Here is a 24,655-nt window from a genome sequence, read left to right on the forward strand (position 1 = left end):
AGAGAGGCAGAGGGCCACCAGCTTCACTGCCACCAAAGTTGGTGTCCTGGTGGAGCATGTCCTGGGGCATTATGATGCCCTCTTCGGAACATCACACGCCAACAAGGAAGGACGGGAGAGGATCTTGGACGACGTAGTGGTTGCCATCAACGCGGAGGGGGTGGCAACCCGCGACATCAAGCACGTCAAGAAGCGCTGGGAGGACTTCAGGTCCAGGAACCTCCACAAGGCCCGGCGCCTCGCAGAGGGGGGCCGGGCATGCATGAGTAACGTCCAGATGAGGGTCCTGGAACGCATAGGCCCAGCGCTCCACGCCCAGATCCTTCGGAGTTGAGCGGTAAGTGGCCAAGCATTGCTGTGTGAGACAGGGCATGTTGCAGTGTGCTGGTAGTCTGATGCTTGCCTGTATGTGTGACATAGGCCATGTATGGATGTGTGTGTGCAGGGACATCATGGTCATGCATGTGAGACCAGTTATGTGTGAATCACATGGTTGGTGCATGTGTTTTAATGCAACATGGGGAGCTCTATGCGAAATGCACACATGAAAGCATGGCTATCTCTGTTCCTGGACATGAAGTGGGGGTGAGGAATGGGTGCGGATGTCATGTACATGTATGGTGCACATGTGTGTGCCAGAGAAGTGTGTGTGTGACTTTGAAACGCCATGGATGCATGTGACTTTGAAAGCAACATCTTGGTTTACAGGGGCCCTTCTACATGGATGTTGATGTTGATTGCAGGTGCCAGGACTGTTTCTGCATGTATGTTGTGTGCATTCACCCATGTGTTGTGGAATGACAGGATGGAAGTGACATTTGACAGTGCCACTCATGTGTTATTGCTTCCTGTCTAGGGTATTTTGTACTGTACCCTGATGCTTGTATTCTATGTCTCCCTCTACGCAGCGTCAAGTGAAGAAGAGGGCGGAGACGGTGCTGTGGAGCCAAGCGGCGGGGATGCCTCCACTGGGCGGCGACGCAAAGGCCCAGCCACCCTCCCAGGAATTACCATCATCCGGGACCGAGGGGGCTGGTGCTGCGTCTGCCACAACGGCTGTGGCGGAAGGGCCAGGTGAGCCCCCACAGGGGCTTCCAATGGCGAAGACGGTGTGGAGACATCCAGTTTGGTGGTCTCCACAGAGGAGGAGGAGCCCGCTACTGAGCCGCACATGGGGCCTGGTGGGGGTAGTACCACTGGTGCAAGTGGTGCAGTCCAGGGCCAGGGTCAGGAGGCAGCACAGGTCACCGCGGAGGGGCCTGTGCATGTCGCTGTCCCTGACCCTGTGACTGCACCACCATGCAACAGCAGGGAGGCCCCGTCCCAGGCCCGCCCGCAGGTAGGGGAGAGTGCCATGTCATCTGCCTCTCCACTACCTGCGGACAAGGGGTCCCACGAACGTATGGGCTCCGTCCTGGTTGGTGGGTTCCTGCATGTGTCGCGCACTCTGGCGGACCTCTCCTCCTCTGTGGAGACTATGCGTCAGTCGTTCTCCACACCGTATTCTGGCCCAGATTCCACTAGGGCCCCCTGCGGACCTGGCCCGACCAACACAGCCAGCTTGGTGGAGCTCACATCCCTGCCACAGTCGGGAGTCGGCGGCCTAGCAGGGGTGGACAACACAACTGGAGACCAGCTGATGGAGGATGTGCAGGCACCATCAGACACAGCACATGGACAGCAGCAGCAGGATCAGGCTCTAGGTGGGAGCAATGATGGCTCGGGGCCATCAACATCGGAGTGGCAGGCATCGGCCAGAGGGCAGGAGGACCCAGGACTGGAAGTGTCTTCCTTGTGGCAGCGGTTAGGCCATGCTATAGATGCGGAGCGGCAGCGGGCAGAAGAGGCACGGCTCACGATGGTCAGGGCGGAGAACTCCATGTGGAGGGCCCTGAGGCGGGCAGAGTGCCTCGAGGCAATTCGCAGGGAGTTGGAGGAGAACATGTCGTCCCTGCGAACCCTCGGGGCCATGGGAGAGGACCGCCTCCAGGACATTGAGCAGGAGTTCGATGATGCCCTGGCCCAGTACATCCAAAAGTGAGCCGTCGGACTAGCCCGCTGCCCTTGTAAATAGTTTTTAGAGTTAGGTTTCCTTTTCGTTTTCCTTTTATTTGTGGTCAATGGACAATGCCACACGCATGTCCCACTCATGTCCCCCTGCACCTCCACCCCCCAGCAGTGCAGGGCACCTGCCAGCAGGCCCCCACTCATGTCCCCCTGCACCCCCACCTCCCAGCAGTGCAGGGCACCTGCCAGCAGGCCCCCACTCATGTCCCACTCATGTCCCCCTGCACCCCCAGCAGTGCAGGGCACCTGCCAGCAGGCCCCCACTCATGTCCCCCTGCACCCCCACCCCCCAGCAGTGCAGGGCACCTGCCAGCAGGCCCCCACTCATGTCCCACTAATGTCCCCCTGCACCCCCACCCCCCAGCAGTGCAGGGCACCTGCCAGCAGGCCCCCACTCATGTCCCACTTATGTCCCCCTGCACCCCTACCTCCCAGCAGTGCAGGGCACCTGCCAGCAGGCCCCCACTCATGTCCCCCTGCACCCCCACCCCCTGGCAGTGAAATGCCGATCTCATGACACAAAGCATAAGTCAACTATGTACATCAACACATGTCCGTCATACACATACACTGGTTGGCATTGCTTGTGTAAACCCACATTTTCACATGCATAGCGAATCCCACACATGGAACTAAAAAATGAAAATGTATTATGTACATGAAATCAAAAATGAAATGAAAGCATACCAAAATATGAAACATGAAATGAAAAGCATGTGAAAAAGATGATTGAATGAAAATGATAACCAATCCAAAAGAAATTGAAAGAAAAACAGTCCAAAGTCACCCTCCAACAACGCAAATCCAAAGGAAATGTAAAAATAAATCTCCATTGCTTCATGTTCATAATAAAAAAAATAAGAGAAACAATCCATAGTCCAACTATTTACAATCCATTGTCCGGAAAAAATAAGTCCATTGCTCCATGTTCATAATGCAAAAAAACCAAAAATGAATACATGATGAAACTATATACAATCCATTGTCCAAGGATGTAAAGGGTCCATGATCCCAACCAAACAAATGAAACCTATCTAACTAGCTACCTAAAAATATAACTATATACAAATTTGTGTGGCATTGTCCATTGACCACAAATAAAATGAAAACGAAAAGGAAACCTAACTCTAAAAACTATTTACAAGGGCAGCGGGCTAGTCCGACGGCTCACTTTTGGATGTCCCGGGGCAGGGCATCATCGAACTCCTGCTCAATGTCCTGGAGGCGGTCCTCTTCCATGGCCCAGAGGGTTCACAGGGACGACGGCATGTTCTCCTCCAACTCCCGGCGAATTGCCTCGAGGCACTCAGCCCGCCTCAGGGCCCTCCGCATGGAGTTCTCCGCCCTGACTATTGTGAGCCGTGCCTCTTCTGCCCGCTGCCGCTCCACATCTATAGCATGGCCTAACCGCTGCCACACGGAAGACACTTCCAGTCTTGGGTCCTCCGGCCCTCTGGCCGATGCCTGCCCCTCCGATGTCGAAGGCCCCGAGCCATGATGGCTCCCTCCTGGTTGCTGCTGCTGCTGTGCCTCTGCCTGTGCCCTGGCTCTTGCTGCCTGCACATCCTCCTCCGGCTGGGGTGCAGTTGTTGAGGTGGCCACCCCTGCTGGAAGTCCGACTCCCGACTGTGGCAGGGATGTGTCCTCCACCAACCTGGCCGCAGGGTCAGAGGCAGCTCCACAGGGTACCCAAGTGATACATGGGTGAGAAGATGGCATGGAGGACAACTGGGGCATAGGGGGTTCAGTTGAGGAGGGGGTCGGAACAAGGTCCAGAAAACGGAGGAATCCGGCCCTGGTGAGCTGTCCCAGTAGGTCAACGTGGTCAACAAGCCATTCGAGAAGACGTGCAGTCTCCTCATGAAAAGACTGCAGGTCACCTCGCATGGCCCGTTGACGCAACGCCACCCCACCCAGGACAGGCTCAACCCGGTCCCGGATAGCCACGTCCGCAGGGAGAGGAAGGCCAGTTGTTGTAAGCGGATCCCCTCCCTGAAAACGGGTCTGGACGTAGGTATCCCTGCTGGTGCGGGATGATGCAGTCACAGGATCGGGGACAGGATTACACACAGGCACCTCCGCGGTGGCCTGTGCTGCCTCCTGTCCCTGCCCCTGCACTGCCCCACTAGCACCAGTGGAATCCCCACCTCCAGACCCCGTGTCTGTCCCTTGCACGGCCTCCTCCTCCACCAAGCCCCCCACCAACCTGGATGACTCCATGCCATCTTCCTCCGTCGGACCCTGTAGGGTCTCAGCTGCCCCTTCTGCTGCCGAGGAGTCCAACTCTGACCTCCGCCTCTTGGACCTTCCCTCGGCAGCTGCGGCCTGGGACGCGGCACCGGACTCCCCACTCCCCGAAAAGATGACAACCTGGGAGGGGAGCCGGGCCTTGCATCTCCGGCTGGCGGGATGATCCCTGTCGCTGTGCTCCACAGCCACCTCTCCGCCCTCTTCTTCAGTTGACGCTGCAGACAGTGAGAGATAAAACACAGGCATCAGGGCACTGTACAATGGACTGATACACACATGACAGTTGCACATGAGTGGCATTGTTTAACTACAGACACGGCATCACACTCCACGACACACATGTCATTTTAACTCACACACATGAACATTTCAACAGCAATATTGCACCAGGCAGCACCTTCCATACACATACAACAGCATGAACAGCCAAAGGTGAGCCTGACATCACATGAAACACAAGGAGTGCACTAGACATGCGCACACGCCACCACACTTACATGCATGTGTACATCTCCTCCAACTGTTGCAGTGATGAGATCGCCATACATGTCACATCTGCCATCCATCCTTCTACATATCAGTGTCACGTGCATCCATGTTGCATCACAGTTGCACACTTATCAGATACACATACATGCACATGTACACAGTGCAGATACATGCATTATGAACCACCATCCATGCCACAACCATGCCATTGTACATACACAGAAATTCAAACATGTGTGCTCTCACACCTGCATTTGCCCAGCATTCTTACCAAGACATCCACCATCAATGTGTCTCACATGAGGACTCACATGTGGCAGCCTCATGCCCATGTTCATTCACATCCCTACATGGCCCTACATAAACACATGTGCAACCTGCACACTACTGGCACACCACGACAGGCACAGCGTATTATCAACATACATGCATGTACACTTACCGCTCGACTCCAGATGGGTCTGCCTCTCAAGGATCTGGACGTAGAGCGCTGGTCATATGCGTTCCAGGACCCTCATTTGATGGTTCGACAGCTGGCCCCGGCGCCCCTTGGCATCCGCTGCCTTAGCGAGACGCCGGGCCTTGTTGAGGATCCTGGACCTGAAGTACTCCAAGCGCTTCTTGACATGATGTAAGTCGCGGACTGCCACCCCCTCCACGTTGATGGCAGTCACGATGTCCATCCAGATCCCTGGTCCGTCCTTCACTGTCGGCGCGCAAACTTCCAAAGAGGGCATCATACTGCCCCAGGACTTGCTCCACCAGGACACCAACTTCGGTGGCAGTGAAGCTGGTGACCCTCTGCCTCTCTGGCTGGGGGTTGCCAGTGCTGCCAGATGGTGTTATGCCAGACATGGCAACCCCAGAGGCAGGAGTGGGTGGGCAACTGGGTCCTGGGGCTGGGCTGTGGAGCGATGGAATCCCAGTCGGGAGTCTTCGGTTCCAGCAGGGGTGGTCACAGCAACTACACCCCTGGCTGACGTGCAGGCAGCAAATGGCAGGGCACGTGGGCAGCAGGCAGTCAGTCAGCAGCAGATGGCAGGTGGGAGCGTGCTCGGGGCTCTGGGGGGCAGTAATTCGGCCTTCTTGGCAGGAGTGTGGTCTTCCGTGTGTTTTCGCGTGGCCAGCTTGATACGAAGTGATTTGGCACGTGAAAAATTGCACGTCAGTGTGTAATTCGAGGAAAGGGCCTTAGCGCATAAGTGGGTCAGCACATGCGCGTGATTCCATTGGACCAAAGGCCCTTAGCGCGTAAGTTACATTACGTGCGCGGGCGTTTCCCTCATAGCACGTGCTGACAGAGCACACGTGGAAAAACTGCACGTCCGAGTGTCATCGCGTGTAATTGGAGGAAACCGCCCACGTACACGCGTATCTGACGTGTACGTGTGGGCCGGTTTAAAAGCTATGTGTAGGATGCCATTTCCTTGTACGTGCTTTTCGTGGAGAGCGAGTGGGTGAAATCTGTACTTCTTGTCGGTTTACACGCGATTACTTCACAGCGTTTCTAGTTTGTACTCCCTGTTACCTCTGACAGCTCTTTTCTGAATTTTTGTTGGGCCTGTTTCCTCAAACAGAGTTCACTTCTCCTTTTGTCCTGTCTCCTCAGACAGCGTACAATTCTTCTTTTGGCGGGGGTGTTGCCAACGTGCACACGCACGTATTTTTCACGTTCTTTTTCCAGGCAGACGGTGAGTTCCGCACGTACTTAGCAACTGTGCTTGCCCCGTGTGTCGCGTTCCCCTTCAGAGGTCATTGTAGGCTGCGTGTATTACGCGAACGCTTAGTTTTGTGTTTCTGGGTGCCACAGCGTAGTGCGGGTTCATTTTTTCACGTACGTGGTCTACGAGGGGTTGCGTGCACGTTAATTTTTGATTTTGGGCTGCCTGTGTGTTGCGTGACCCGTCATCTTCCCCCAGGGGTCACAGACAGCCTTGTTAGAGCACTAGGGTACGAATTCCATCTGGTATCCTACCCCTTTGACCCCCAATTGCCCAGGACAATAGTTTACTGCAACTCCCATACGCACAACAACATCAGTGCCATGGTTGGGAGGCGACCAAGCGGTAAGGGAGGCAAAGGTGGCGGACCTTCAAAAGGTGGGCGTGGTGGGCGTGGTAGGGGACGTGGCCGGGATTTGCAGGGTGGCCCTATACCCCCATGTGTGGAGGAACAATCAGGGACACCCATGCCCCCCACCCCATGGTTGAGAGAAACGTGACTGACACCATCCCAGCTCAGCCCCTGTTGGACCAGCCCATTGTGGCACCTGACCTGTCACAGGATGACTCCCTGGCTGACTTCCAGGTTAGCAAGTCTAGGCCACATGTGGCGGTGCAAGTTGTTGTCACCAAGCCACGTGGATCTGGGGCAGCTATGTCATCTGCTGCCCCAAGTATGCAGGGTGGGGAGGCTGCAGGGGCAGCTGCAGCTCCATCCGCCCCAGCTCTGACTCTCCCAGCCAGGACAGTGTCAGTCCCGGTCCATCAAACTGACATTCCCCCTGCCAACATTACCCTGCAACCAATGCCTGCATCAAGACCTATGGTCATTGTGCATTCCCACACTCCTACTACCCAGTCCACCGGTGATTCTGCCCCTACTGACCAGAGCGGCGTAAGCCACTCTGGCTCTGCTCCACCTTTAAAGAAGAGGAAGAAGGGTGCTCTGGCATGACAGGCTGAGACCCCAGACACGGCTACACACTCCAGTACCTCAAGGAAGCCTTGCAATAATGATCCGGAACTTGATGCACTTGTGGCCTATGTGTCGGCACATAGCCACGAAATGCTGTTGACTTCAGGGTGCAAGACCACACCTGGTCAACGTAAGGCACACTGGCAGACCATCATCGACCGCATAAGTGCCCTTGGATTTGTGAGGCGCACAGCTGATGATTGCTACAAGCGGTGGAATGACCAGAAACGCAGAGCAAAGAACTAGCTGGCCTCGAATCATGCCGCTACTCTGGTGACTGGCGGTGGGTCTCCACAAGAGGACAACGAACTCACTGAATATGAGTCTGTTGCTGGGGCCTTCGTCACAGAGGAACAGATCCAAGGTGTGGGAGGACTACCTGATTATGATGCATTGTCCGGTGAGTGCCCATGCATGTGTGTGCAATGCATGTGTATGTTGTTTGGGTGACGGGTTCTGATTGAGTGCCAGGTGAGGGTGTGTGTGCCTGAGTGGTATGGGTCCCCCATGTGCTTCATCCAAAACATTCAGCTGCCTTGGATTTGCGTGTGACAGTATCCCTTCTGCCCACAGTAATAATTTAGTGCAACATTACGGCAGTTGCCCTTGAAGTGGCATCTTGCAACAACATTGTTTATATTTTTCAGTGTTCGTTCAGGCTGATTGTTTCAATTCTCCCACTTTTGCTATGCATTCCTCAGCCCTATTGCCACATTTGTGGCATGCTTCTGTCATTGATGAACCCCACATTGGCCCACATGTGTTACCTTGTTAGGTGAATGATTTGACCATTCAGGCTGATTGAGTATTGGCCTGATCACATACATTTTTTGGGGCCTGTTTGAATGTGGAACTAGATAGTTGTTTCCTGTCATGTTGAAGTGCACAACCATTGATGTGTACATCGGCCTGCAATCACTGTATTTTTGTACACTGGATGTGTTGCAGTGTGTGGCACATGCCTATTTTGTCACACTATGTAGCATTTTTCATCTCATCATGTCCATCTCACATGGATGGCTGACAGTATTCATTCACTGACATATGGATGTACTTGTGGAATGTACCATGGCTATGGTACATGCCATCTGTGTGATGGCATGTGTCATGTATGTGAATTTGACATGCCACTCACAGGCCAATGTGTGATGGCAGTGCTACCCAGCATGCAGCAAATATGTTGCTCTTCCATCTTGGTGTCATCAGTGTCTGACGTTTGCCTCCCCTTCCAACTCAGTGACAATGCATGCATGGGAGGATTATAGTCATGTGGGACATGTGTAAATCATGTACTGGTTCTGTAGCTTGTCAGGCCTATTTGTGTGCTATGGTGCTAATGCCTGTTTCCATTTTTTGTCTTTCATGTTTTTGCAGGGGATGACGCACTTGATGCTGTTGAGGTTGAGGAGATGGTGCAGACCCAGGAGGGATCTCAGGCATGACCGGGCACCAGAGGGGGACGTGGTGTGGTGGTGGGTGAGAACCCAATCTTGCTGCACACCATTTTTTCCAGGGGTGCCTCTGGGTGCACCTCCCCAGACCTCTATTCAGGTGCTGATTCGAATGATGAGACATTTGTGCCGTCGCAGGTAAGTGTTTCTGGCAGGGATTCTGTTCTGTCCAACCCACCTGCACCAGGGGTAGAACCCTCTATGGGGATGTCAGTGTTGGTAAGTCCGCCTTTGGCGGTTACGGAAGCAGGGTCACACTCCACAACATCTGATCCTGTTCCTGGGCCAGCAGATCAGAGGGGGAATGCAGTCCTGCAGCCTCAGGCAGTGCCGGCACAGCAAGGCGCAGATCGCCTTGCCCCAAACAGGTGTGGTGCCCGCCGAAGCGGTGGCCGTACGCCACCAGGCAATACTGCATGGGAACAATCCATATACGGTATGGCAACCCAACAGGCAGCATCAGTTGAGAGGATGGCTCAAGCAATGGAGAGGGTGGCCACTTCCATTGTCCCCCCTGAAAGGCAGGTGGAGCAACTACAGCAGGCAACAGACTCCATTTGCCAATCACACAGGGAGAACATGATGGCGTCCAACAGGGACAGATGGGCGGCACTGGAGACTCTACGCTAATCGATATCACTAGAGTCCCAGGGCCACAGGGAAGCCCTGAGGGTAGACCTCCATCACCTCAGGGAGACTCTTGTTGCCCTTGAGGCTTCCACTAACTTGAGGACAGAACAGCAGCTGGAGCGGCTCACACGTTCGCTCTCAGCTGAGATGCAGGCAACTTGGGAGGAGATCCGGGCATCATGTCAGGTGCTGCATGGGGATCTCCGCACTATAATCCTCCAGAACGAGACCTTCCACACCCGCATGCTTGCTGCCATGGAGGACCATACCAGGGCTTTGCGTGGGCTGCCTCCCATAGCACCACCACCTCCTGTGGCAGCAGCACAGGGTGATGAGAGTGACAGCAGCAGTTCTCCCACATTGGCATAGCCGTGCAGGCCATGAGCCCATGGAAGTGTTTTTGTTTCCCAACATCCACACAGGTAGCTGTTGGTGCGCACCCTGTCCTCGGACCTCCTGGGTGCTCCCCCCCCACTAGGCCATTTTTGATTTTGGATTTTTGAATTTTGATTTTGGATTTTTTTTTTTACAGTGTGTTGCCTTGTGTGGCTCCCGTGGGCATCCACTGTATTCCAGCTGGGCACATGCAGGCTTGTCCTGAGTTTGGGTTAGATGCTTGGGTTCGTGAGACACACACCCCTCCTGCTTCCCGTTTCCATGGGCTTGCAAAGGGTGTGCCCAAGTGACAGTGACTTACACAGTGACGTTGGACTCCCATGAGCTGTGTGGGCAGTCTGTAGTCAATACTGTGTACACATTCCTAGTGGATATTGTTGTTGTATTGTACACTGCATGGTGTATTGATATGTGCTTGTGCATCCATGTCTTCCTCCTAATTTGCAGGTCCATTCCTCATGTCTTCACAAGGCCGTCTACTTTGGAGATGGAGTTCATGTTGTAAGCAGTGCACTTACACAATTGCGTGGCAGCAGCACTGTACAGTTGGAAGTGGTCGATGTGCTGGCATAATCAGGTTGTAAGACTACCACTACTTTAACTTAGTACTGTCAAGTTTATGCTATGTTTGAGGTTGTCTAGCTGCATTGTATTGTTGGTAAGTATTTGGTCATGTGTGTTGTTAGTTCTACATTACTGGGAGCATTTTGTGTGTGGGCAGTTTCCATTAGGGACACTGTACTTTGACACTTGTGTCATGTTTTGGGGATTGCTTTGTTTGCTCTCACATAGCATGACATGCCATGGTGTGTTGGGTGGCGGTGCTGGGGAGGGGTTGGGTGACATGGCACTGTTGTCATGTTGTATTTTGCAAGGGGTTAATGAATTTAGCAGCATAGAAGTGTGTCTTTTGATGACACAGTATTGGTGGTGTTTGTGTAGGTAGGGATGCACACAATGTAACACTTCCAGGTGACCAATCTCAGGCTGGTATGGTTGTGACAGTTGACTGTCCCTTATGTCATCATCATTGATTGTCAGATGGTATGTGCCAGGGCTGTGTGCACTCCACAGGGGTGTGATTTTAGGTGAAGTAATTAGCCACCAGCTGCGTACGGGCTACCTCACCCGTGCCCTTTCCCCTCCCATGCGCAGCGGGCGTGCATGTGGTTGGGGATGTGGGGGCACCACCATGTCCACGGGCAGGCCCCGGCATGTGACACATGCTGCCACTATGATCCTGCACACTACTGGGGGTGCGTATAACAGCCGCCCGCCAGAACGGTCAAGGGAGTGAAAGCGTGACTTGAGCACTCCGAATGTGCGCTCCACTATGCCCTGGGTTGCAATGTGGGCTGTGTTGTATCTTACCTCGGGTGGCGTGGTGGGGTTCCGAATTGGCGTCATCATGTGGGTGCTCAGAGGGTAGCCACTGTCCCCTGGGGAGGTGATGATGGGTATCATTAGTGGGGTTGTGACATTGCTCTGTATCTGACATGCATGCATGTGCTGTGGCATTTATACTCACCGAGCAGCCATGTATCGCCATGCCGACCTGCTTCTAGGTCCCGGTTTAGGGTTGCCATTCTGTAAATGAAACTGTCATAGGTGGACCCTGGATAGTTGGCATATACTGAGGTGATGATTCCCTGCTTCACATACTACCTGCACGTTGATGGAATGCCAGTGCTTGCGGTTTCTGTATAAGTGCTCAGATGCCCTGGGGGGACGCAGAGCCACATGGGTGCAATCAATGGCACCTAGCACTTTGGGGAATTGTGCCACCCCGTAAAAATCTTGGACGGCAGCCTACCTTTCTGCAGGTGTTCTGGTCAGGTATATGTGCCTGCGGACTGATGGGCGTGCAGTCATGATAGCCAAGACCTGGTGTAGGCAGCGTGACTGCGTGGCCTGTGACGCCCCCCCCCCCACTATAGCAGTTGTCCTCTGAAATGATCCAGTGGCCAAGAAGTGCAGTACAATGAGGACCTTATGCAGGGGGCTGAGTGCTTGGGAGCACAGGGTGGGTGATGTGAGGTCATCCTCCCACTCACTGACCAGGTCGAGTATTATGTGAGGTGGAAACCTGTACCTCCCATACACCTGGTCATCAGGCATCCCAAAAAGGCTCGTTCTGGGTGTGAAAATTCTGGGCCTGACTATCCTCCTCCTCCTCCTCCTGCGGTATCCCACGACCACTGCTGCTAGGAACGGTATATTCATCCTGGCGTCTGAGCTTGATTGTTGTTTGCGCGCACTTTTATGCTGCGCGGGTCCAAGTATGCCTGCTTTCTGCTGGCATACGTGTTTCCGGATTAGCGCGTCTTTTTTGGCGCACGCGTTAGCCCCGTTCGATTCCATGAATACGTGTTTTGAACGTGCGTGTGGGCGTTCCGCGCATTTGCCTCCTGTACTTCCCCCGTGAAGCCCACATTTTCACGAGTTGTTCCCCATTCCACATGTCACGCCCCCGATTCCTCCTACTTTTGTTGTGTGCACCGCGCTATGTGCGATTTCGCTGTGTGCATAGCGCACGCTGTTTGGAGACGTGTGCGCCAGCGTGCGCCACGCAGAATTTTGGCGCACATCCTGGGATTTCCACGCGCACGGACTTCCATGAATCGCTGTGTGCGGGTTTCGCTGTGATTTTCGCACTGGCACTTGGATTTGCACGCTTTCGCCGAAAACTTCACCGCACATTAATTCCATGAATCGGCCTCTGAGTATTTGACACGTGTGGATCCACTGTTGATGTAAACAGGGAAGACTGACGCATATTTGGAGACTCAGGTACATCTAATGTAACAAAGTACAGATATCAGAGTACTCTGAAGAGGACACATTGAATGTGTGAAGTTGTCTACCCCGTTCGAGTAAGACTCAAATAATTTGGAAGAGTCTAAAGATGAGTTGGGTTTTAACCAGTACATCTTGACCTCCCCCACAAGTAAATCTGGAGATGGTGTGGCTCAATCTGGCATACATGCAAGAAATTATAATTTGTTGTTTTGTCCTGAAGAAGTTTGCGATAGTATGAGAGCACTATTGTTGATGCTTGATCATAGCAACTGAAACACGTGTCGACGTGAAGATCTGTGGGAACAACAGCATACAGATATTGGGCCTCATTACGAGTATGGAGGTAGCCATGCCGCTTTTAGCGGCATGGCTACCCCCATACCGGGTACCAGGTCCAGGTCCCGCAAAAGGGGACTTACCGGGCCATTCCGACCTAGCAGGGCCCGGTAAATCCCTTTCGCGGGACCCGGACCCAGTACATCCCCATTCCTATTTGAGCCCCCACAGGGCTCAATGGGAATGGGGAGGATGCTAACAACGGGCCTGTTAATGACAGGCCCGTTGTTAGCATCCTGGTCTGCTAGCGGGTCCCCCTAAGGACGCCTGGTCTGAACAGGCGTTCCTTCGTGGGTACCTCTGCACACCTCGTAATAGGACGGCCCGGAATGAACGGGGCCGGTCCCTTACCGGCACTGTTTATTCCGTGGCCGCCTGTGTCGTAATGAGGCCCATTGCCATCTTGAATTAATGAAGGGATTCTATTAGCATATAACCTTTAAGAACAGAGAAGTAACAGATGCGTTACTGTTACTTTATGTGTGAAACCAATTGGGACTGTGTGATGAGGAAAATATGAGTGTGAGTGAGAGAAAGAGAGCGAGCTACGTGGTATTATTGTGCTGTTTAATGATGTTTTAGATATAAGAACTTTTTTGAAGAAAAATAAAAAAGCTTGGAAACACAAACCAAGCCGAAAGTATTGTGTGCTGTCATCGCCTATCTACTAGTCCATGTGATTTATATTCCCTCTATTTCATTACCAGGAGGACTAGGGATTCATTACAGGTACCCCTTTTTTGTTTTTTGGACTCAGTATAAGGAAAGGTATTGCTAAGTAATCAGAGTATTGGAATGACACCAGCCAGCTCTGCTTCTAGCAGGAAGTCCAAGCCAGCCAGGTGCGGAGCCCCAGGGGAGGAGGGACTGGCTACCGCATAGGCAGACATACAATCTATTGACCAGCAGCATAAACTCCCTGCCTCCAGCCCCAATTTGCTGAAACAATATTTACCCAAGAGATTACACGCAATAAAAGGTGTCCAAGCATGTGCATGCCGGCTGTAAAATGCTATCTCTAGCTGGATAAACTACTTAGAAAAAGGCTTCCTTATCGCCCGTTTAGAAACAATGCCAACATGCTGCCAGGCTGCAAACTCTGCACAGATAAATGTGCTCAGGCATGCTGGAGCGCACGGATACACACTTTACACATCCTGCCCCTCATACAGCAACAAATACAGGAGGTTTATCAGCCAAAGCCCAGTAATATCAAGTAAAGAAATTGACTAGGAGCAGTAAAACCCCTACATCCCACCCTCTTCCACTGTCCCTGCTGGAGCTCATTTTCTAATGAGCCGTAACGTAAAGTATGATATGATAGGCTATTTCTAACAAGCTTAATATTAATACCAGTGGTTTCTAAGCACTGACCCGGGGATCGAACCTGTGTTGCTCCTGTGTCGTCTTGCTTCCAAGGTGAGCACTTTGCCGCTAAGATATCCTCCCGATGGCGTAAAAGGAAAGCCTTTAGTTTTACGTCATGCAATAACATCACGGCTCATTTTCGTCTGAGTCGAGTGTATTGCGGAGAGGAGGGGCGGAACACAACTTGCAATTCCACCACCTCCCTTCCTCTCCACCATAGTCATGCTGGCGATCCCTATGGAGCCTGCTGGCTTTATAGACCGACATAAAGCAGGCGGACTCTGTAGGGATCTATTGTAAAACCTGCTTTGTCCTGCAGAAGAGCAGGGAGAAAGGCGGCGTACTACACGCGTGTGCACTAAAGTAATGGCTCAACTGTAGTATTGTCACCACCATGAAGATCAACATTTGAAGCCTCCACTGCCCAGGTATCTGCTCACCCTGCCACCCTCCTGCACTGCCTCCAGGCCACCATCTGCACCAGGGTTCTGTATCTGTACCCATACAGTCCCCCTCCCACGTTTCTTCTGCACTTATCAGATACACCTTTCTAACTAACTTACACCTGCCACTTGCTGCCCTATCTACCGTGGTTTAAAGCCCTTATTTGTTATTTATTCTATTTAATATTTTATTTATGTTTTTCTCTCCTCTGCTTCGCACTTTCCACTCCCCCCCACCCTGCACTTTTCCCCCATTTTCCTTTCCCTTGCACTTGCGCTTTCTTAAATGTCACTGGGCCTAGTAAGATCGCTGTTTTCTGTTTTTTTTTTTATCTCCCTTGTTCCCCTCCCTTTCTGCCTAGTCGCGCCTCTGAAACACATGTATCAAAACGATACATGCGCAGTGAGAAAAAACAGCTATGGTCACTACCTACAAACACGAGAAATCTTTCCATTTCCAAAATTGCAGGTTAAGGCGGGAACACTCACTTCAAAAGCTAACAAAATATGAAGTATTCAAAAGGTTGGAAATGCCAACGTTAAGGTACAAACACTGTCAACACATTCACTGTTCTATTTCCCAAAAAAAAAAGTCACTCTGCACTACGAATGAAACCTTACCTCACATTACATCACTGCTACGCAAGCCTCATTTTAACTGTAACATGGGTGGCGACGATGTAAACATTTAAATTGAGCATTGTGATGTAGTGGTCCAGTGTGAGTTAGGGAACCATGTACACTGATGTAGTGTCTTTTTGTGGGCAATAGTTCATTTGGTGACAGTTTTTGTACCTTAAGCTTTAGACCTGTGTTGGAGGCCTGTTGGGCGTCTTATCCTTTTGTGTTGTTTGTGGCTGTAGTTTGTTGTACTGTATTAACAGTCGTGTTATTTACATCAAGTAGTACATAACAATGACACATGAGTGCATATTCTCTGTATCCAGTGTAACTGTCCGCTGGGCCCACTGTTGTGTACAGTATTCCGTTGTTATGCAGATGAGCTATGCGTGTTAATTGTGCATGTTGTTGGTGACAGGAAATGGTTTTGCATTGGAACCTGGGCGATCTGCTTGCAACAGTGTGCGCGTTTCTTTGGGCATTGATATGTGCGTGCATGCAGCATACCCAGAGACACGTAACAGTTATGATCCATCCCTCCACCTCCTTATTTACCCCTGCACCCTTCTGCCTCTCCGTCCATTTATCCGTTCAACCGCCCACCTTTTTTCAACATTTTGTTTTCCTAAGGGAAAACTGTCATGGAACTTAACCAAATTTGGCAATTATGTTTGGCCAGATCAGATGCATGCCAAATTTGGTGAACCTAGGTGGATCAGGTCAACAGTTACAAAGGTACGCATTTCTACGTTTCCTAATTTTCCTATGGAAAGTGTCATGTAACATGAATGACAGCGCAACATTATAATATGGGAGAGAGTGAGTGATAGAGTCCCCACATCACATCTTGGGGAGGGGAAAAAGTCCTCTTTTTGTTAAGAGTTCTGTGAGGTGCGACTCATTGTGACAATATCCTTTGGCAAGGGCACTCTCTTGTAGTTATTGACTGGGTGTGGACTCCAACACCCTCTAATTTCACCCCAGGTTAATAACTTCATGGGAGTGCCCTCCACGGAAGATAATTCTGCTCAACTGTGAAGTATTCCACAAACTTTTACCCGTAGTACACAGGCTACGTCATCTTTTACCCGTAGTGTACAGGCTACGTCATCTTTTACCCGTTGTGCACAGGCCACTTCATCATTTACCCGTAGTGCACAGGCCACTTCATCTTTTACCCGTAGTACACAGGCCACTTCATCATTTACCGGTAGTGCACAGGCCACTTCATCTTTTACCCGTAGTACACAGGCCACTTCATCATTTACCCGTAGTGCCCGTAGTGCACAGGCCACTTAATCTTTTACCCGTAGTACACAGGCTACGTCATCTTTTACCTGTAGTGCACAGGCCACTTCATCTTTTACCCGTAGTACACAGGCCACTTCATGACACTAGTAGATGGTAAATCTGTCACCTGTACAATGTTTTAATTGCTAGCCAAATTGCCAACATATTTCAACCTCACTGTGTAGCGATATGCTAAGTTGTTGGTATAATTTCAACGGAACCCCTGTATCAATGTTGTTCAGGGATGGAGCTACAATAAGGAAAACAGCTGCCTATGCAGCTACTAGGAGAGGGGCAACAGATGGCTCTACACTTACTCCAAAATCATCAAATATGAGCTCCTTGTTAAGAAAGGAAGAGTGATGAAATGAGATACGGCTTGGGGCGGCAGAATTTCTTGCACCAACACTTATTTGTTTCGTAGTGTGAATTTGCAGAAAACTGAAGTTCCATTTGGCTTCTTACCGTTGAAGTAGAATTTCAGCCTGTTGGCAAACACGTTGCTTAGCGGAATATTCAGCTTGTCGGCGACATGCTCCACAATACTCCGGAACCCGCCAGAGATCAAGAAGACCTGCACATTTCGCTGGTGAAGCTTGTGAATCAACTCCCTGTCAAGAAATAACCACAGGGCCACTTATGAAGCAAAGGTAATGGAGTGTCTGCAAGAAAATGTCTCCAGGCTAGCCAGCCAGGCAAACAAAATGGCAGGCATTCCAGCAAACAATAACACAGCTTTGGGTCATAACCACTAGGATTCACTTGAAGCCAATACAAGGTATTTGAGATCATTTGATGAACTAATTTCAATTAAAAGAGTTAGGCTTAATATATAAGACATCTGATTGAAAAGCATGTTATCAAAACTAATGAGGGCAGGTATTAGCCCAAAACAAAATGTCACTGTATGTTACAAGTTTTCAACTCCAACTGTCCAGGTCCAATGTTGGCTGATGATTGTTCTGAGCACTAGGTACAATGACAGAATTGCTGGCCTATGAAGCAGTTGGCATTGTCAACAGGGTGATGCTACTGAAATGCTGGAACAATCACATTTTGTGCTCTGCCTACTGGCATTTCAGATAACTCTATGCTCACAGTGCCTCCTTGTTTTATAAGCCAGAATATGACTGAGTGAAATGGGTTTGATACATTCATTTTGGTTTCTGATGGGCCAGCAAAGTGAAACGTGCTTTAGGCAGAGTGAACAAAAGCTAAAATAGGTTTATCTAGTGGCTGTAAGTCACCCAAGAGGTGCTCGATAATGGTTCGCTCTCTGTGCCATGCGAGAGGAGAATCTCTGTTTGCTTATCAGCTGGATCCGGCCATAACAGCAGTCCAGTCTCAAATACCAGTAAAATCATAGTGAGCAGGATTACAACCATCAGCAACCCCAGATACAGTTTCCTGCCAGTGAGGCGCAGCCACGATTACAGGCACACAGAGCAAATTATCCAGATTGTTAGGGCGGCAAGCATTGGCACATGGGCCTGGCAGCACTTTCCTACCGTCAGTATCTGTGAAAAACCATGCACTCAATGTGGTACTTCTGGAAATGGTATGTGCCACCTTGGAGGGGATGGCACTGGAAACTATACCCCCTCTCTTGATCACCCCTCTCTCTTGATCACGGGTGCTGTTCCTGTTCTAAAGGTGCTTCATCCTCCAGAAAAAGAGGGGCATGAAAGACGTGGGCGGGAACCATCCCCAGCCAGTGCCCGCTACAATGCGGGGAAAAGCTCAGGGAGGCAACTGTTCCCAATCTTTACTTTACTCACAAAACACACTTTAAATATTTACAAACAAAACATGACAAACTACTTGCTAACTTTACACAGGGCACACAAACGCTCCCCTTGGGCAGCACTCCGACCTCTCCCTCTAGTAGGGCGAGATCAAATAATTGAGAGCATTCAATGCCTGATTAATTGGAGAAAAAAGTGTTGAATGATATGAAGTGATATGACATTCATAGCGCGCCTATACACAAGTGTTTCAAGGCGCGACGAAGCAAGGGAGGGGAACAAAGGGAGGACAGGACAACGATCTTACTAGGCCAAGTGACATTGAGATCACGCAAGTGCAGGGGAGAGGAAAGGAAAGGCAGATGATGGCGGTCTACTGTCAAAATTGGCATGCTACCTGAAGCAATAGACTGCCGCTTAAAGATCACACATGCAGCCCATTTAGCGTGTTCAGAGCTACTCATTAAGCACCGTAGAAAAGAATACTTTTGGGCCCTGAATATTGAACACTGCTGGTGACTTGCACCATCTTTGTCAAACAGTGCTTTTTTTCCAAATCAAATCTCTCCATTCACATTTGGGGATGTGGAAATATATTGGAGCCAGTATTTTCAAACATCACTAATTGCAAAATTAGAGGTTGGTTGATTTACTCATTTTGACATTCTATGCTTTACAATTTTGCATGGTATTGAGGGTTGTTCCCTCATTTTTTAAAACTAAGATATGTAGCAGCTGCAACCACGTTGTTTGCTATTATTTAGACACGTTTAGACACTGTACACTATTAAAACCACCAGGCAATTGATGTTGGAATGTGTTCATTGTATATGTAAAATGTCAGATTTCTTTGTTCGATCAGACGCTGTGTAATGTTCTTTGAAACTTTTGTAGCCATCAGGAACGTGTTACATGTTTGCAATGGTTAATGAGAAACATAAAACGCATATTGTTTCCAAGTAATTAACAAAAGAAAAAGGTACTCCTTGATAAGGATCTTGATCACTTACTTTATACCTTCGGTTAGACTAGGAGGATGGTCAGATATCAGCGACTGGACCTGATCCCGGGAAGGCCGGATAAGTGCAAGTCGCTCCGTTAATGCCGCTTTAAATGTCACAGATCCTCCCATGGCGTTTCTCGTCCTAAATGCAATCAGATAGCAAATTAAAAAATTACGTAGCTTTTACTTTTTTGTAGAGACAATTGTAATGGGTTTTATTGAAGGAAATGAATAAATGTGAATAACAAAATAGAGGTATACATTTTTTTTTGTAAATGTGAGAAACCAGAGGGTGTCTCACTCACTAGTCCCTTCGGGATCTGTCATCCAGATGGCCAGGGCACGGTCATCGCCATTGGATCCAGACCATGGGGGTGGACTAGTGCGGGAGGATCACTTGGGTGGGGGGGGGGGCTCCTCCAGGAGTGGGACATCTGATGTTGAGACGTGGTATCCCTTTCCCTCTAACCCCTTTGCCCCATGCTGCCAGGTAAGATATGTGAGAACTTCAACTCCCTCACCCTCTGCCCCCTACACAAACACTTGCACACAGATGGTACAATCTGGAAGAAAATAGACTCACACCTGGGCAATGCCAACATGTCCCAATACTATGGTCAGGGAGAGTCAGGCAATCGCCTTCAACGACTCACACCTGAGTCCCATTGTACTTCCCCACACGGATAAAAGGCGGAGCATGAGAACACACTTTGAGCGAGGCATAGCACAGGAAATAGCAGTTTCTTCCAGGTCACAGCTGATCAGTTGGAGAAAGACGACCAGACGAGAAGGGAAAGCAAGAAGGGAGATGCCCTCGTACTTTTCGATGAGTGATCGTTGTAATCTTGAATTCTGGCAAGCAGCACGTGTAAGGCCAGGAAGCGAAGCAAGAGAATCCTATTCTATGTGTCCAAGATACACAGGGCCCTCCTGCGTGACTGGACGAGTCAAGGAGGAATAGTAGCTGCCGTGGTATCGCCCTGGGCTCCCGGGTCAAAGCAGACAACAAAGAGTTCAACACAGCCGGTGAGTCGGAAGAGCCCGGTCTGTATTTGAATGAAGGCTGCAAGCTGCAACAATGTATCCCAAGAGAGCGATCGTTGAAACGCTAGTTGAAAGACACAGGTAAAAGACAGAAAGCTGATAATTGTTATGAACATTTAACAACCAGATACAAAATTGCAGAGTGGTCCAGCACCAATCGAAGGTCTCTGGCTAATGTATCTCACCAAAAGTAAAGCAACCAAACTCTAATATTTGAATATGTTGTGTTATACTGTGAAAATACACAAGGATAATAAATCAAAGTGGTCCTGCAAGGGTCAAGCCAAATCCTTTCGCAGTCGAAAGACTTCGAGTGAAAATAGAAGTTACAGAGATCCGAGCCCGACATAGGGAGATCTATTGTAACTTGAGATAAAAGGAGGTCAGAGCCCGATCAAGGTCGACACATGGGAAAATTAAGCAAGAAGGGGGTTCGATCGAGGGAGACCCATTGGAAAATTAAGCAACAGGGAGGTCTGAGCCCGGATGAGGGAGACCCAGGAGAAAAGTGATACTTGTATTTGTATTTATTGGATTTCTATAGCGCTTTACTCCAAAGCGCTTTACATTACAACAACAATAATACAATAGAATAACGTGGAAGCATGACTGCAAAACATGAGAAAAACCATCAAAAACAATAAATAGAACATTGAAATCGAATTGAAATACTTGAAATCGAATTAAAGTAACAGTTTTGAAGAAGCGTGCAGAAAGCAAACTTTAAGTATTGTTTTGTATTCCATGGCGTTCTGCGAGTGAGAGACTTGTGAAGGCAGAGAGACTATCACAAATGATCCATGGTTGAGTTCTAAACTGCCTCCACAAGCTGCACGAAGCTAGAGTGTGTTCCAAGCTCAAGTGTGCCGCCTTGTCTCGTGCTGAAACGTGGGCAAGGAGCGCTAAACACTCATCTATCCTGACTTATTGTTTCTTGGACACTTTTGCATACACCATTTTTTCCACACTATTTGAATTTAGAAGTAAGTATTGGCTAATAGGTTTTTTAGTATGGGCCCTTTTATTTTGACAAGGCGCCACCAGGATTGTTTTATGTTTATTTTGATGGTAGTAGCTTGCTTCCATCTTTAATTTAGGGTTAGATAGGTGTTCATCCAAACCATGAAGTTCAATAAACACTGTTGAACTGTGATCACTTGTGTGTAACGCTCACCTGATTCCCGCAGAGGCGCCGGTCTTGACTGGGTGAATGCCGTATCTTCAAAGGTGATGTGTAACACACGGTTGGCTCTTTGGGCTGGACCTCTGTGCACTGTATGTCTGACTCGAAGAGTAAGATGTCTTAGGTAAGTGAACGTCAAGCTCTCCATCTGCCTCGGGGCAGGGTGCCGTAACCAGTTTCTTCACTGGATAAGGATGCAGGCCTCTTGACCTCAGAGGACTGCTGTCCGTCGTTAACTGCACGAACGGTAAGTTCTGGGCACTTCAAATGTCTTAAAAGTCTTTTGTAATGATATCTCTTGTTTTGCAGGGTTCCGGCGATGGCGGATGGCGGGCTGATGAGAGTTGAGGATCGAACCCGCGTGAGGAATAGAAGCGCCTGGAAGCACGTAAGTAAGCGCTTGTAGCCTGCTTCACGATGCGCACTAACTGTCCCTTTTATCTTGCCAGTACAAGTTTGGAGCTTTAGAGAAGCTGAAGGGTGCTGGAATACCCACTGGATTCGGCGTGGGAAGGAGTAATGGCACGTGAGTAATAAAGTTGCCCAATGTCTTTAAACGCACCTTCTTTTGTCTTTCAGATGCGGGATGCAGCGCCGAAGGCCTCCGGAGCGTGCGAAGAGCTGGTAAGCTTTTGTCTTTCAGATGCCGGAATGCAGTGCGAAGACCTCCGGAGCATGCGAAGAGTAGGTAAGCCTTTGTCTTTCAGATGCCAGAATGCAGCGCGAGGCGTTGGTGACAGCCGATGGACCAGGTAAGAGATGCGCTGCCACTGAAGACCGTAGTGCTAAACTGTTCTTTCTTTGTCTTTACAGGTGCTGCTGAAGACTGGATTCCAGGATGGTAAGCCTTTGTTCCCTTAGGCCCAGGATCAGAAGCAGAAGACACGATGAGCGTTCTGCTGCAGAGAATGCAGAATAATGCAAAGCAAGATTCATCCATCTGGTGTGGTTTAAATAGCCTCCTGTAGTGCTTAGGTGTCTCCTTCCACAGCCTCGCCTAGGTGAGAAAAGAGTTCCTGCTTTCCAGAAGAGTTCCAGTGTTCTGAACCTAGGGAGTGGCTCCTGCCCCACCAAACAGGAAAAGTAGTCCCAAACAGAAGAGGATCAGGGGCTCAACTGGCAGGTAAGTAAGCAGCATGGTCTGCTGCAGGTAAGTCCACCCAAGCATTATGGGCCTGGCGCTTCCAGCGCTGGGACTGGGCATTTTTATGAGCCTGGTGCCACTGGCGCCAGGACAGGGTCCAAAAGGTCCCAATTGGGACTGGCTGGCACTCGGAACCGGGGTTATGGGTCTGCTTCCAAGGGAGTCGGGCAAGTCCTGATCTTTTGGAAGCAGAGATCATGACAGCACCCCCCCTCAAGGCCCCTCCCAAACCGGGCTTCTCCGGGGGTTTGGGCTTGTTAGGAAATGTTCGATGAAATCTTTTGATCAGACGAGGGGCGTGGGCATATTCTGCAGGTTCCCAGGATCTTTCTTGGGGACCGTAGCCTTTCCAGTCAATCAGGTAAAATAGTTTAGATTTGGATATCTTGGAATCCAGGATGCTTTTGACTTCAAACTCGAGTTCTCCATCAACTAGAATAGGTTTTGGAGATGTAGTTAGTCGGGTTTGAGGTTGCACGGGTTTTAATAGAGAGACGTGGAAGACCGGATGTATCTTCATGTGAGGGGGCAAGTCCAACTTGACCGCTACTGGATTTACTATGGTAGTGATGGAATAGGGACCAAGGTATCTTGGGTTGAATGTGCGTGGTCCTTTTAGAGGTAGATATTTGGTGGATAACCAGACTTGATCTCCTACTTGATATTGGGGGGCTTCCTTCCGATGTTGGTCTGCTCCTTTCTTGTATTGTTCTTTAGCCCTTTGAAGGTGAGAAACGGCTTCCTTAAAGGCTTGGGTGATTGTAGAATGCAGGTGGTCTACTGCTGGTGTTCCAAGATCTTGGAGTGGATCCAACTCCGAGGTTCGAGGGTGACTACCGTATTAAAGAAAAAACGGGGTCTTCCCAGTTCCCGAGTGGACAGAGTTATTGTAGGCATATTCGGCTATCCAAAGGATATCTTTCCAAGTTTTTTCAGTTTGTTGTAGCATGCAGCGCAAATACTGTTCCAGAGTTTGATTGGTCCTCTCGGTTTGTCCGTCGGTTTGAGGGTGGTGGCTGGTCGAAAGTCTCACATCAATTTGAGCCGATCGACAGCAACTTCGCCAAAAATGAGAAATAAATTGACTACCTCGATCCGAAATGAGAACTGAAAGAAAACCGTGCAGTCGGACGCTGTTTTCGAGAAATTCTCGGGCCAGAGTTGCTGCTGTTGGTAAGCCTTTGAGTGGAATGAAATGCGCCATCTTGGAGAATAGGTCCACGATTACTAGGATCGTATTGTATCCGGAGCATGGAGGTAGATCGGTGATGAAGTCCATAGAAAGCGTATGCCAAGGGCGAGGTGGGATGTCAATAGGGCGTAAGAGGCCGGCTGGTTTTTCCTTTTGACTCTTGTTTTGGGCGCATACTCCACAGGACATTATAAAGTCTCTGATATCTTTTTTCCAAGACGGCCACCAGAAGTAGCGCTTGATCTTTTCCGAGGTCTTGGTCATACCGGGATGTCCTTCCATTAAAGAATCGTGATAACAAGAGATTACCTTTTTCTGTAAATCCGTGCTGGGCAGGTATAACCGTTCTTGGAAATATAATAGGTTGTCCTTCACCGTAAAGTCCTTTCCCTGCAGATGCCAATTCTGTATGTCTGCTGGAGTTACCAGTAGCCTGGCTTTATCCTTAACTTCCTCTATGAATTGTGTGGCGATTACACCTAGAATTCTTTGTTCGGGAATGATAGG

At 49.9% G+C, this 24,655-nt stretch overlaps 1 protein-coding gene across 1 annotated transcript in view; it reads right to left on the reverse strand.

Moving 5' to 3' along the window:
- Positions 1 to 24,655, reverse strand: part of PSPH (phosphoserine phosphatase) — a 253,002-nt gene that overhangs the window by 47,965 nt on the left and 180,382 nt on the right. The window contains exons 3-4 of the mRNA XM_069614877.1: positions 19,593 to 19,727; positions 17,303 to 17,448 (exon numbers count right to left, since the gene is read on the reverse strand). Coding sequence (XP_069470978.1) covers positions 17,303 to 17,448; positions 19,593 to 19,727 — 281 coding nt within the window. The remainder of the gene's footprint in view (positions 1 to 17,302; positions 17,449 to 19,592; positions 19,728 to 24,655) is intronic.

Source organism: Ambystoma mexicanum, chromosome 9 (assembly GCF_040938575.1).
Source record: "Ambystoma mexicanum isolate Mex_15411 chromosome 9, UKY_AmexF1_1, whole genome shotgun sequence".
Taxonomy (NCBI): Eukaryota; Metazoa; Chordata; class Amphibia; order Caudata; family Ambystomatidae; genus Ambystoma; species Ambystoma mexicanum.